The 14006-nt window shown below is 36.3% G+C and overlaps 1 protein-coding gene across 1 annotated transcript in view; it reads right to left on the bottom strand.

Annotated features, from left to right (window-relative positions):
- Nucleotides 1-2993: 2993 nt before the first annotated feature.
- The window catches only part of LOC306854256 (RNA N(6)-adenosine-methyltransferase mettl16-like), a 35368-nt gene continuing 24355 nt past the window's right edge, over nucleotides 2994-14006 (bottom strand). The window contains exons 7-10 of the mRNA XM_079392116.1: nucleotides 10545-10614; nucleotides 8868-8957; nucleotides 4522-4695; nucleotides 2994-3680 (exon numbers count right to left, since the gene is read on the bottom strand). Coding sequence (XP_079248242.1) covers nucleotides 3189-3680; nucleotides 4522-4695; nucleotides 8868-8957; nucleotides 10545-10614 — 826 coding nt within the window. The 3' untranslated portion in view covers nucleotides 2994-3188. The remainder of the gene's footprint in view (nucleotides 3681-4521; nucleotides 4696-8867; nucleotides 8958-10544; nucleotides 10615-14006) is intronic.

Raw genomic sequence — 14006 nt, 5'->3', positions numbered from 1 at the left:
AAGATGGCGGGTTATCCAGTCAAACATATCGGGTCATTGTACAGAGAGCTCGGCCCCGCCCCCTGCACCACGCCCCGCCCACACACGCTGGTCTTTCAAAACACGGAGATGGCCGTGCTTTAATAACAGACGAACCGAAGGTCAGTAATGCGTGTACCACCACTTTTCTTCAAAGTTGCTTATAAAGGCCGAAGCAGAACGCTTACAATATAAACGTCAAATCCAAGTTTTTCGCAATACACCTACACATACCAAGCCTCTAGCTTATTAATAAAACATGAGATTAGAGCAGCCAATAGGAACGCAGCTACACAAGGCATGGTATCTGCTCACGTGGGTGTCATTCTGCGTTTACAACGCCAACTAAAAACGAAAATGCAACCTGCAGATCGTCCTCTGGTGCTGTTTCTGATTCAGTCACTATTCAAACAGACAGTGAGTATCGATAAACAGTCCGCAGTAACATCAAAGAGCATTGTCTCCATGAATCAAAACAATTTCTCTGACAAAGATGCATAATATTTCTGAAATATAACATTTATTTGTGCACACACACACACACACACACATATATATATATATATATATATATATATATATATAAAAATTTGAATATTGTGGAAAAGGTCAATATTTTTTGTCACTCATTTCAGAAAGTGAAACCCATATATTATATAGATTACACACAGAGTGAAATACTTCAAGCCTTTATTTCTTGAAATTTTGATGATTATGGCTTACAGATAATGAAAACCCAAAATTGAGTTGGTTTCACACACATACATGTGGATATATATATATATATATATATATATATACACACATACCTTTATATTTATTAATATTTAGTCCTTTAGCAGATGCTTTTAACCAAATATATATAAGTATGTGTGTGTATGTATACATTTATGTTAGATAACACACACTGCTTTACAGCGAAACCTAAAGAATTAAGTACAAAAAGTAAGTTATATTTAACAAAATGTTTTTGGGCTTCTACACTACTACATATTTACATTAATTCATAAAAATGAACCATTTACTGTGATCAGATGTGCACAACTCTTTTATAGAAATATATTAGCCATATTAGTGGCAGTAAACCATCATTTTGAGCAATAAACACCAGTTCACTCTGCTGCCCTATTTCACCCGAGATCCTATCAAAGTACCACACAATCTTTTTCTTTACTGCCATGATACATGTGCTGACTGAATAAAGGGTGAGTCATGTGACTGTATCCATGGTAACCGGTGAGGCAGTGTACTGCAGGACAGTAGGGAGTCTTGAAGAGAAGGAAAGAGCAGCAGAGATGGTGACACAGAAAGAAGACAGAACATTTTGAATGTTGCAGTGCACAGATTGAATAGATATTGCTAAAAGTGTATATAAAGGGAAAAGAGTGCATAAATACACTATATTACTAATAATCCCAAAACGTTAATAAGAACATCTTGACATTTCCAGAAACGGGAGCAAAATAGTAACATATTTCTTAGCCCTTCGCCACTGTATCTGAACTTTCTCTGCAATTTCCCATGACTTTTGCACATGTATTCAAACCAATGTATCTGATTTCATTCAAAAGGAAAACATTACAAAAACAGCGGAAAATTTCTGTTTACGTCTCTCTGATAGAAGAAACAGCCTTCCACATGAGAACTAAAATCCTGTTGCTTTGTGGTTGACTGCTATGCACATGTCAAGTCATTCTTCATTTCCTTTTAATCACTTGAGAAGGTCAAAGCAAACACTCATAAACCTTCTCTTCCCTTAGACTTTCATGACTCTCACATACACGGAAACGGTGAATAAACTCCTGGTTCAGCTTAAGAAGCTGCTCCCAGGGCAATTAGAGTTGGAGCTTGTTTAGCCTGGAAAGCTTCACGTGACTCTCAGTACACGTTATCTGCTCGTGGTCCTCTCAGTGACTGCTGCAGTGGCCGCTGCTTCCTGTTATGAAGGCCTGATCCTCTCAGAACGTTTATACTAACTCAAACTTCCTGTGAAACAACCAAAAAGGCATTCCAGAGACTGGAAATGCAAAGGAACACAACCTATTATTGAGTTATTTGGCTTTCCAAATATTTTGTGTCTAAGGAACATATATGGGGACAAACTTTGTCCAACATTTCTAAATGCAGGAAGCTCAAGTAAACTGGGTTTTGTTTAGTTAAAATCAGGATAAAATATTACTATTATTAATGAACAAAACAGTTAAAAAATTATTTTAAATAATATATATTTTTAATATAAAAATTCAATGCCAAAGCATCCGAGAAAGCCAAAACTATTTTTAATCATATTTTTATATTTGACTTAAATTTTTATAAAATTACTAAGAAATGCATTTTTTTTTATCTAATTCAAAGCATATTGTTCTGTAGAAAATAATTTAAAGTAAAAAATCTAAACAGTGGATCATAAAATGAAACCGCATAAAATAAAAATCACAATTTTCTAAATACATATGCATGGATGAATTGTTCACAGTGAGATCTGTAATATTTCATTTTTAGCAAAATTTTGGACCTCATTATGTCTTATCAAATATCATAACCACAACTTCTGATGAAAACAACAGACTAAAGTCATCTTCAAATCAAATCAGTGACAGATGTTTAAAACCAAGTCCATGCCCTTCAATTGCTCTTTTTCAATAATTCATCAACAGAACTGTCTGTTCATTGCAACCTTAAGAAAATTATGATATTATTATAATATATAATTGCCAAGCATTAAAATCTACAATTAAAAATATAATTAAAATAAATCTAAATATCTCTAAATAAATAATAATAATAATAATAATAACCTAAATAAAAATGAATGGCAACACTTAAGTATACGGACCAATTCTCACTTTTAACTAGTTGATTATTAGCATGCCTATTATTAACATATTGGCTGTTTATTAGTACTTAAAAATAAAGTGTGACCAAATGTATTTATTAGTGTGCATTTAACCAAAGTGACAAAAACACTAACAACAAAAATTATTTAAAATATTTTATTACAAAAGGTAATAAAAATTCTGATCACAACATCGATCAGTGGCTAATAAAACTCTGAGATCTGTTTAATTTGCAGCTTTACCAGTTGTATGGTTCACAGCACTGTGGACAGTGGTAAGTGTTGAATCTGTGTTGGAACGTGGGGAGGAAAGCTGAACGAAGCCCATGTGGTGTTAGGTAAGTTTGGCTACCTGTCGAAAGAGAGAGTTCTTCAAACGAGTGCAGAGCTGGTTCATCAGATCTTTATTCTGCCCTTCCACCCAATGCATCTCCACCACCACATCGTTCTCTTCCTCCTTCACATTCACCAGGCACTTGAAGAGAAAGTGCTGTACCGTCTCTGGGTTTTGAGGACTGCAAGCGGCCGCCTGCTTTGGTTCGGTGGGGGACTCCATTGGGACGTCAGCACCTTTCTCTGGGTCTTGCTGCTCGCTCCTCTCTTTCGTGTTGCTGCCCTCTGCTGTGGGTTCCTCTGGTCCTGGTGTTGGAGTGTCTGTGTCAGGGACAGATGGAGCAGAGGTGGAGGTCGGTTGTGCTCTAGGGAGCTCTCGGAGATGTCGTCCATGTTCACGTCTCTTCTGCCGCGTGTGGATCCAGGTGTTCTCCACTGCTGTCAGGAAGAGGCTGAGCTCCGCCTCTCCACAAGGAACCCGCTTATGAAGCACCTGAAGATGAGAAGTTTAATGTTTGTATAACATTTGTATCAGCCATTGTCACTACATTACGCCTACAGCAAGTCGCTTTGGAACAGAGTGTCTGCTAAATAATAACCATTAAATAGTAGCAATAACAACAACAAATACTACTATTATTATATATAACAAAATAATTATATTCTTTTGTTATATTATTTATTTATAACAACAATAATAATATAGCATAACTTAAGAGAAAACACTTACTGTTGTTATTATCATTAATGGTAGTTATATAATAATTATTATTAAAATTAATACTAATAACAATAATAACTAGACATGTACATTTTCTGAAGAAAATGTGAGTGGTGCTTGCCGTGTCGAAACCTTTTTTTTCTTTCATGTTTTAAAAATTATTTATTATTTAACATGTTTTAGAACTTAGCTAATATTAACATGTAGCTGTTCAGTGCTAGCATGTGTAGCATGTTGGAAGTCCTGTTTGCTAGCATAAATCAAAAGAGCCAAACCCCATGTCTATATGATGTTCTGATGCGGAGATGTAGCTCTTGCTACAAATGGATGCTAGGGTACTCTTTTTGGTTGTTAGGGAGTGGCTTCAAAGCTTCACGGTGATCCTGCGAAACTGATTGTTTGGCTGAGTGGAATGAGCCCACCCCCATGTCTCTACGACACTGTGATCCAGGGTTATGTTAAATGCAAAATTCCTCTTTCAAATGTCTATGACAAACGGTGCAGGACAAGTTACATTTTTTTGTACTGAACTTACCACTTTTCCCCGATAAAATAAATGGAAACACAGTGATGTCTGAAAATAAATCTTATCCATTTGCCTCTTTCTGTTTACCTTCAGATCTGTGAGGATCTTCTCCAGCCAGGCAGACACACTCTCTGTGGGGCTGGTGTCGGTGCAGCCGATGCTGGGCGCCTGTGTCTGCAGCTCCGCCACGGTGGGCTTCAGTACAGTGAAGGTGAGGGGCTTGCGGGCTTTCTCCAGCTTACGCTTCTTACAGGGGGGAGACTGAGAGAGATTTAGAAGGAAATTAGTTAACTTTAGTGTTTACATGTCAGTTTACACAGAAATAAAGATTTTTTTTTTACATAAATAACTGCAAAATCACCTACCCATGTCAAAGAGGGATGTTTGTTACAGATCAAGGAGATCAATTTAATTCACGAATCTCAGGAGTTCTTAATATGTTTTAGTGAAGGTGGTCAGTAGAGGGCAGCAAAACACAAAGATAGATAACCTTGGCCTTCGATGAGTTCAGTGAACTCTCTTGAGTCTTTGTGGCACTCTAAAATTAAAATTAATATAAAATGAAAAACTTCAACTCTGAAAACAAAAATTGGTAACTAACTAAATTAAAATAAGTTTAGGCTGAATTACTAAAATTAAAATAAAGCTAAAAAAAGCACAAAATTACATTTAAATATTTTTAAATAGTTTAATTTTAATCAATCAATCAATCAATCAATCAATCATCGCACATCTGCAGGTAATGGATAGGTGCGTAGGAGAAATAGACCAAAAAGTAAAAAAAAAAAAAAAAAAAATTATATATATATATATATATATATATATATATATATATATATATATATATATATATATATATATATATATATATATATATATATATATATATATATATAAATTACATATTATATATCAATTACATATTATATATCAATTATATATTATCTGTCTATATATATATATATATATATATATATATATATATATATATATATATATATATATATATATATATATATATATATATATATATATATATATATATATATATATATAGACAGATACAAAAACAACAAAACTGGCCAAGGATTCATTTTGACATTATGAGAGTTGCCATAGAAACTAATAATGAGTCTGAGGCCCTGAACAGCTCAGTGTAGTATGCGTTATCTTGTACGTAGAGTAATTTATGATGCATTGTAAACACTGAATCATGTCCTACTGAGACACAGCAGCTATATTTGGACTTCTCCAGCTCTCATCATAGTGGATTCTCACACACTGCATCAGTCACATGTTTCTCTGCTCCTCTAACAGAGCATCTGTTGTTAGAGCAGATAAACGTAACTCACCACAAGCCAACAGACCAACCCCCTCAGTACCGAAAAACACACCACACCCATCATCTACTCCATCAGTGTGGGCTGTCATGGGTGGTCTTTGATGACCATTAATCGTAATCTTACTCTACTCAACACCCCATTGTTTCTGTCCTGTCGGAATAAGCAACACGTTTAGCACACACTAGACCATACATCTTAACTGTCTTCCTTGTATAAGGTTAACTACATTAAATCAACTGGATTTAGGGACAGTCAGCTAGTCAACAGTGTGTGAATGCGTTTGTCAAATGTGTCATGTCTCAGCAGTCAGCGGTTAAATGTTTCACACAGGGTCACTGTCATTGTCAGAGGGCACAAGCGGAGGATGTCTCCTAAATTCTAATATTAAAACACTTTGGTAGAAAAGACTGTCAAAAGATAATTGAGTTATTAAATATGTAATAATATGTTTAAACCATTAATTTGACTTTATTAAAGCTGCTTTCTGCTTTCTAAAAAACTGGAGGACAGGTTCCAGCACACAAGCAACAATTAAATAAAACAAATAACCCTAATTGGGTATAATTTATAGGGATGTTTTATTTTATTTCTCGTATTAATGTATATTTGTATTTTCCAATCTGAGGTATGACTCACATGAATTGCATAAATCCAAATGAAAGAACTGTTGACTTTTCATAAACATTAAAGATACATTTTTCATGTGTGCGTAGCTTCTAACAGCACTGCACAAGCTAAATCTTCCTAAATTTGTAATAAGTGGCATTTATACATCTGTTGTCAACGAAATAGAAGCTTTGTTATTAAAGCTATGAAAATGAAAGTTAAATTATAATTATTATATATTTTTTTATTTTACAGGACAAATTATTTAATTATTTATTTTTTAAAATGTATAAATACTATGATATAATACTAAATCCAATTTATTATTATTAATATGATTAATACTAATAATAAATAATGATATTATTGTTTTTGAAATTAAATACTTTAACAGTACAAACATATTGTAGTAGTAACATTTCTTTGATAGGTTCAATTTCTTTTCATAAATTTATTTGAATTTAAACAATAGACAGTTTGCATAATAATAATAATAAATATAAGTAAATAGAATGATTAAATGTAATAATAATAATCATTAACATTTATTAGTATTATTAATCATGTTAATGATTATTACATTTAATAATTGTGTTTATTTTTATTATTAATAATAATAAATATAAATAAACCGAATTATTTTTAAATGTAATAATAATAATTAACATTTATTAGTATTATTAATCATGTTAATGATTAATTAATACATTTAATAACAATTATGTTTATTTCTATTATTATTATTAATAATAAATATAAATAAACCAAATTATTATTAAATGTAATAATAATAATAATCATTAACATGTATTATTATTATTATTACATTTAATAATAATGGTTAATTATTACATTTAATAATAATTATATTTATTGTTATTATTATTAATAATAATAATAATAATAAATTGAATGGTGAAAAAAAAGAAGAAAAAACAAAACCGCTTCTCTCTCTTTTGTCCATTTTAAGATTTAACATTAAGGCGGTTCCCCATGCAGCCCAGCATACTTCAACACAAGGGGGCGCCATTTTCTGATTTTAAGTTGACAAACTCTACGAAGCATGACAAAATCTCATCCCAGTAAGCAAAACCTATGAACAAAAGCAGACCAAAAATTCTCATGAATATTAAAGAACCCTGTGTCCACAGTAATTCTTTGTAATGACTACATACTGCGATGAATCTAAATATGATCAGACTAGCAGCATCTACAGTGTTTTGTCTCAGATGTACTAAGCATGATATTTTACACGGTCAAAAATTGCAAAAACGTGGCTCAGAGCATCTCTACCCATTTTTGAAGAGCACATAATTGATGAAAACAGACGGACACATGCATCGATCCACAAGCTCCCTCTTAATTAATTTCTATCAGTCTTAATCAGAGTGATGCACTGCTTTTATCCCCTCTTCACCGTGAATTATAACCCCCCTCCACTCCATTATTTATCCACCACACATTTGCTCTAAGCAGGTTGAGTAGATCCTGCATAAAATGGCTTCCGCTCTCAACACTGAGCCTCTTGATGTGTCTGGAGTGGCTTCGCTCTTAAACATGCAAAAAAAAAAAAAAAAATCATGAGCCTTGGGATTTTAACCACGCAGAGACTGCGCTGAAAAGGTCATTATTCAATTATTGAACACAAGCAGATGATTTCCACAGTGATCCACGGATGCTGACAACCGGCCTCATTCTGTCCTGCTTTAGTGCTGCTTCCTGCCTGGTGACCTTTGACCCCCCACTGTAAATCCACTGCTTCAACAGCTTCAGATCCTGGGCATGCTTTCAGCACCACGGGTTCCTTTTCAAACCCTACCTTTTTTGTCAAAGTCTTCGCTGTACCCCCTACCTCTCATGCAATACATTTCACGTCTGGATTGAAGATCTGACTGTCAAAAAGATTGATCTGCTAATGGGGCTCAGCTGGCTTCAGAGAAGAAGAATGGACACAGGAAGTGGAAAAACTGAAATGGGAGAGAGCGAATAAAGCACAGAAGGATGCGGGTGCCATACAGATCTAGATGTGTCTGTATGCTGGTTGAGGTTGGAGCGGCTCGTAGACATGTGTAGGCCAATCTTTCTGCTCAAGTGCTTGTGAGGAAAAAGGCATCTGGGACTTAGGGAATTCTCCTGAAAGACCATAACAAATCATCCTGCCGCCCCTTTCTCCATTCCCTCCACCTCGTTTCCCCTTTATAGCCCTTCTGAAGTGCGTGACTATATGGCACAGTCACCCTGTCTGGGCAACTGTTGCTAAGAAGAGCTGCGCTGTGCCTTAGGAAGCAGGTCAAGTGTATCTGATGGAATGGGCTAAAGATGCATTATTAAAAAGAGGGCCGAGCCCAGTGAATATTCAGCAGGTGTTGCTTTCCCACACACAAATGCATCAGACAGACTGGGTGCATGGGTTATGTGAGGACTAGCAGACTCTAAACACTCTCTACTGTCTATAAAGTAATGCAGGAAGTGCTCAGAGCTTACAGGCACAGGTACGTCATCATAGAAACTCCAAGCCAAGGCCCAGCGCATGGTCCGACCTTGACAGAACTCAGTGTGTGTTACTTTGGGCACCTGTGAAAGGACAAAAGATGATAAGGATCTCATTAGTGGCGATTCAAACACGAAATAGCCTGCGAATCTTACAAAAACTATCAAGAGAAGTCTGGGTTATATTAAAGATAACAGAAAATCATATTTTGCATAAAGAAAGGATCAGGTTTAGGAGTGCATTGTGGCATTTTCATGACAATAAAGCACATTTCTCTCACACATTTTCATTACTTGTGCAAAAAAAACATTTATCAGACATTACATTTTAATATCAGTCCTTCCAAAGAAAAAAAAAATAAATAAAATTTTTTATATATATATATATATATATATATATATATATATATATATATATATATATATATATATATATATTAAATGTTATTTATTTAGCATTGTAGTATTATGATCCTTTTTACATTGCAGTAGGTTACAGATATTTGGCGGAGAGGGATTGAATGTGCTTGCAAAATGTCACAATGCAAACAATGATAGGACTGATGGGAAAAGGACTTATATAAAATAATTATATAAAGCAATATAAACACGTATAAACTGTATATATATGCATAGTGTATGACTGACACCACACCCCCTATCCCAGAAGGCATAAACAGAATTACAGACCTGTCATCCACACTGTGGGGAGTGCGTTTTAACAGATATGTGGGTGGTTGTGGGTGTTAGGGGGGGAAGTCGTGGCCTAATGTTAGAGAGTCGGCCTTGTAATCCAAAGGTTGCGGGTTCGAGTCCCCGGCCGGCAGGGATTGTAGGTGGGGGGAGTGAATGTACAGCGCTCTCTCCACCCTCAATACCACGACTGAGGTGCCCTTGAGCAAGGCACCGAACCCCCAACTGCTCCCCGGGCGCCGCAGCATAAATGGCTGCCCACTGCTCCGGGTGTGTGTTCACGGTGTGTGTGTGTGTTCACTGCTGTGTGTGTGCATGTAGAGCACGAATTCTGAGTATGGGTCACCATACTTGGCTGAATGTCACTTCACTTCATCTATAGGTTGAAATCAAATCGCACTGCTCTTCAGTAAAAAAAAAAAAAAAAAAAAAAAACACTACTCTGGTTTGACCTTTGCAGGCAGAGGGCATTCAAACAACAGATAAAAGCAGAGAACGAGAGAAAGCACCTCATTAGCATATTAATTACAGCCACAGTGGCGAGAGGAGAGAGTGGCCCCATTTGCTGGACGTTAGCCAGGAGAACAATGACACTAATAAAGGGTGACGGGACTCTGACACCTTCAGATGAATCAAACCACACATCAGGTCCAAGCCGAGCAGACTGACTGACACCAGACTAATAACCTGTGAGCAGGGCGAATGCCTTTCATTAACAGATATCACAGCGTTCTGACTATACAGACACAAGCAGAGCAATCGAGACGGGTTGAAGGGGTGACGCGGGAGCTAATGATGCCTAATGAACTAATGAAATCTACTCCATTAGCGCTCCCTGTCGCGGTACGTTTTTAGGCCACGCTAGTGAAACTCATTAAGATCAATTAACCTGAAGTCTTGGGGAAACGCCCACTCATTTATCTGTAAAGAGCTGAGGCAAAAAACACACACGCACGCAGTGGTCCAAGCACAACTCACCCCTTGTTTCCGCAGCTCATCTTTCAAAGGTGCCAGGCTACACTTCTTTCCCAGCATGCAACTGTACCACCTGTAAACAAAAAAAAAAGGGATTGTGAAACCACCAGCCTGGACACCTGATCCATGGAAGCACATCAAATAAACTGCAGGCTGCAGAGCCGTGGGTTGAATATGGGCTCGCTCTGTGGGAACTGTCAGTTGGACTACTCTTTATATTTTTAAGATATGAGGCGCGATGTTTAATTAAAAACCCCACCTCGACAGGGAGCTTTAAAGCTGCGCATGAGACAAAAATCAATGAATATCCACCATTATAAAAAAAGATGAGGCTTCACCAGCCAGTGCCCACAGAGAGTGGGAGGACAACACGGTTTATGCATAATTGATTGGTGCTCAACTCTTAATTTTCTAGTTCTTTTGGTTTATAAATTGACAGAATCTTGCTTTTAAGGTCAGCATAAAGCATGTTCACAACCCATTTTATCTCTGTAATGTGACATTTATGAGTCAAACAGGATATTCATGTAGTGCAAGACATGATTTTATTCACCGACTGAATTGTGGGATATAGCCAGACGCAAACACAGATTTGTTCGTTAAGGAGGACAGACAGCACCCATTTTTAATTAGGATTTGTGAGCAAAACGTGGGGCTTAAAGGTCATGTTCACTTTCAAGACCTTCCTGATGTATTCCTTCTTGAAATCCATAATTATTTGCTATTAATGCCATAACTTTATATACATATTACATTACATTATTGAACATAATTATTTTGTATTTACTATACATATAACATTATTTAAATATATATTTATATATATTCATATTTACAATTTTGAGCACTCCAGGGTGATTATGAACATGAAATTATCCAGCCATGGCTTCCTGTTTCACAGAAATATAAATAGGAGGGAAAACAAAGTCCAAATTCCCTTAATCATCCATCACAATTAGAAAAACCAAAGAATATATTTCTGATGTGCAGCAAAAGATAACTGAGCTTCACAAATTAGTGAAGTGGCTTTAAGAAAAGAGCTAGAGCAGTGAAAATTCCCATTCCCAACAAGTGACTGACTCTGTTAGAAATCTTATAATGGGCCATGTTTGGATCTTCCAACCGGACAATAATCCAAACACAAACCTCAAAAACAACACAAAAATGGGTCACTGAGCACAAAACCAAGCTTCTGCTGGCCATTCCAGTCCTCTGACCTGAACCCTGTAGAAAATGAGTGAGGTGAACTGAAGAGAAGAAGCACCGCCATGGAGCTGTGAATCTAAAGGATCTGGAGTGATTCTGGATGAAGGAATGGTCTCTGATCTCTTGTCAGGTGTTCTCTAACCTCATCAGGCATTATAGCAGAAAAGTTACCAAGGGTTCCAATAAATTTTATTTATATATATATATATATATATATATATATATATATATATATATATATATATATATATATATATATATATATATACACACACACACATACATGTACATACACACACACAATTTAGAACTTGATGTAATGTTACATTATTAACCTTTGTATTACTGCTGATTTGAGCTATTTAAAATATCAATGACTGCACTAATAATAGCCTACAATAATGCCTAAATAGCTTTTAAATATTAAATTAAATAAATATAAAATTAATATTTCATTAAATTTTGTGTATAAATCATACAACAAATATTTGTAAACATTATTTTGCTTTTTTGATATTTGATTTTATAATTATATTATTTGTAATCATAAACCGCATTAATTTTAAAATAATTATGCATGTATTTTTTAATGACTTGTTATATTTGAGACAATTTTGAATTTTTGCAATAAAAAATTGGTCACACTGCAGAGGGATTTAAAATGATCAAGTGAAAGCAAAGTAGTGATTTAAAAACAAACATTTTTGGGCAACATATTAAATCATATGGCGATTAAATCATATGTTTGGCCTGACATAATTGAAAAGTCAAATAGATTCAGAGGCAGATCAAGTTACAACTACAGACATTTTTTCTTTAGAAAATAACCAAATCAGTCAAGCACAATTAGACACAGACCAACTCCATGCTGACTTTAACAACTAACAGTCATGTATAGCCTCTGCTGTAGACTGACTTTTGTTGGGCGGTGGTTTGGGGTTATCAAAGGCCAATCTACCACAAGAACGAGGGAGTGTAGATGAACACACATTACACTGCATATGGAGCCTAAGGGTCCTTAAAATCATTTCATTTTACGGAATGAAATATTAAAGAGCCCTAATACCCACACATGCTCTCCGAAGTGGAGCAGAGGGAGGCTGTGTGGCACCCCGGCACACTCGGCTAATAACGGGGTACTCCAGCATCTATCAGGCCTTAGAAAGGGGCTGTTTATGCATTCTCTTTAGTTATCAGACCCTGAGGAGGAAGTAGTAACAATTACGATTTCAATAGCACAGATTGTCTGGCATGAGGAAAAATCAGAGTTGTATTTAGTATGCAAGTGAGACTGGAGGAAGACTGGCAGTAATTACAGATCTGAGGGGCTGGAGAGGAAGCAGCATCTCAGAGGGCCAATCAGAATGCCTGGCTGGCTCTACGGGCACCTGCACACACACACACACACACACACACACATGCTGCATTTACGACAGTCTGCTCGCATAGTCTGAACCCATGAGACAGGGAGCTGGTAACACAGCGAGATGGAAGAGCGCCCAGCTTCCCCTGCGGACACCAGTCAAATCTCAACACAAGCAGAAGACATAAAAACACAGAACTACATCTGATATTACATCCAAACTGTGAAACTTAAAAAATACCATTCAACTCGTCGATCAACTTCTCTATGCACACACACACGACCATGTTCCTCTTGGGGTTCAGCTCATGACATGGTTAATCAGGCCTAATGTTGGTTGCTCTGCCACCCCTCCCTGCCCGCTTCACTCCAGCGCTCCACTGACAGTCCTAGCACAGGGGGGGGGCTCTCCGTCTGCCCCAGTCACACACACAGCTGCTCCCGTCGGGCGGCCCGGATACCGCCTCGGGTAATTATTTACTTTGCCTGTCAATTAATTACGCAAACTCTGTATGACAGATCCATCCCCGCATCCATCTGCCCTGCCCCTTTCTTCAGCATGGCCTCTTCCCCTCTCTGGCTCAGTCAGTAGAAAACACCTCCTCTGCAGATCTGGACACAGGCGGCTGTTTACTCCCTTCACATTACACTCCTTACAGCTCCTCATGTGTTGACATCGGTGCCAGACTGATATAGCAGTCACTATTTGCCAATTTTGAGCGTTTTGGCATCAACCGATAAATATCGGATTAAAGTCTAAGTTTCATAGTGAAAATGTTTAAATAATATAATATAAAAATATTAATTTAAAATAATAATTAAAAAAATATACAAATATTTACATTTAGAAGACACTTTTATCCAAAGTGACGTATAAATAAGGAATTTATGAATTC

This window comes from Barbus barbus (assembly GCF_936440315.1).
Source record: "Barbus barbus genome assembly, chromosome: 34".
NCBI lineage: Eukaryota > Metazoa > Chordata > Actinopteri > Cypriniformes > Cyprinidae > Barbus > Barbus barbus.
Note: the sequence above shows the minus strand (reverse complement) of the source record. Positions and strands in the feature narration are given on the sequence as shown.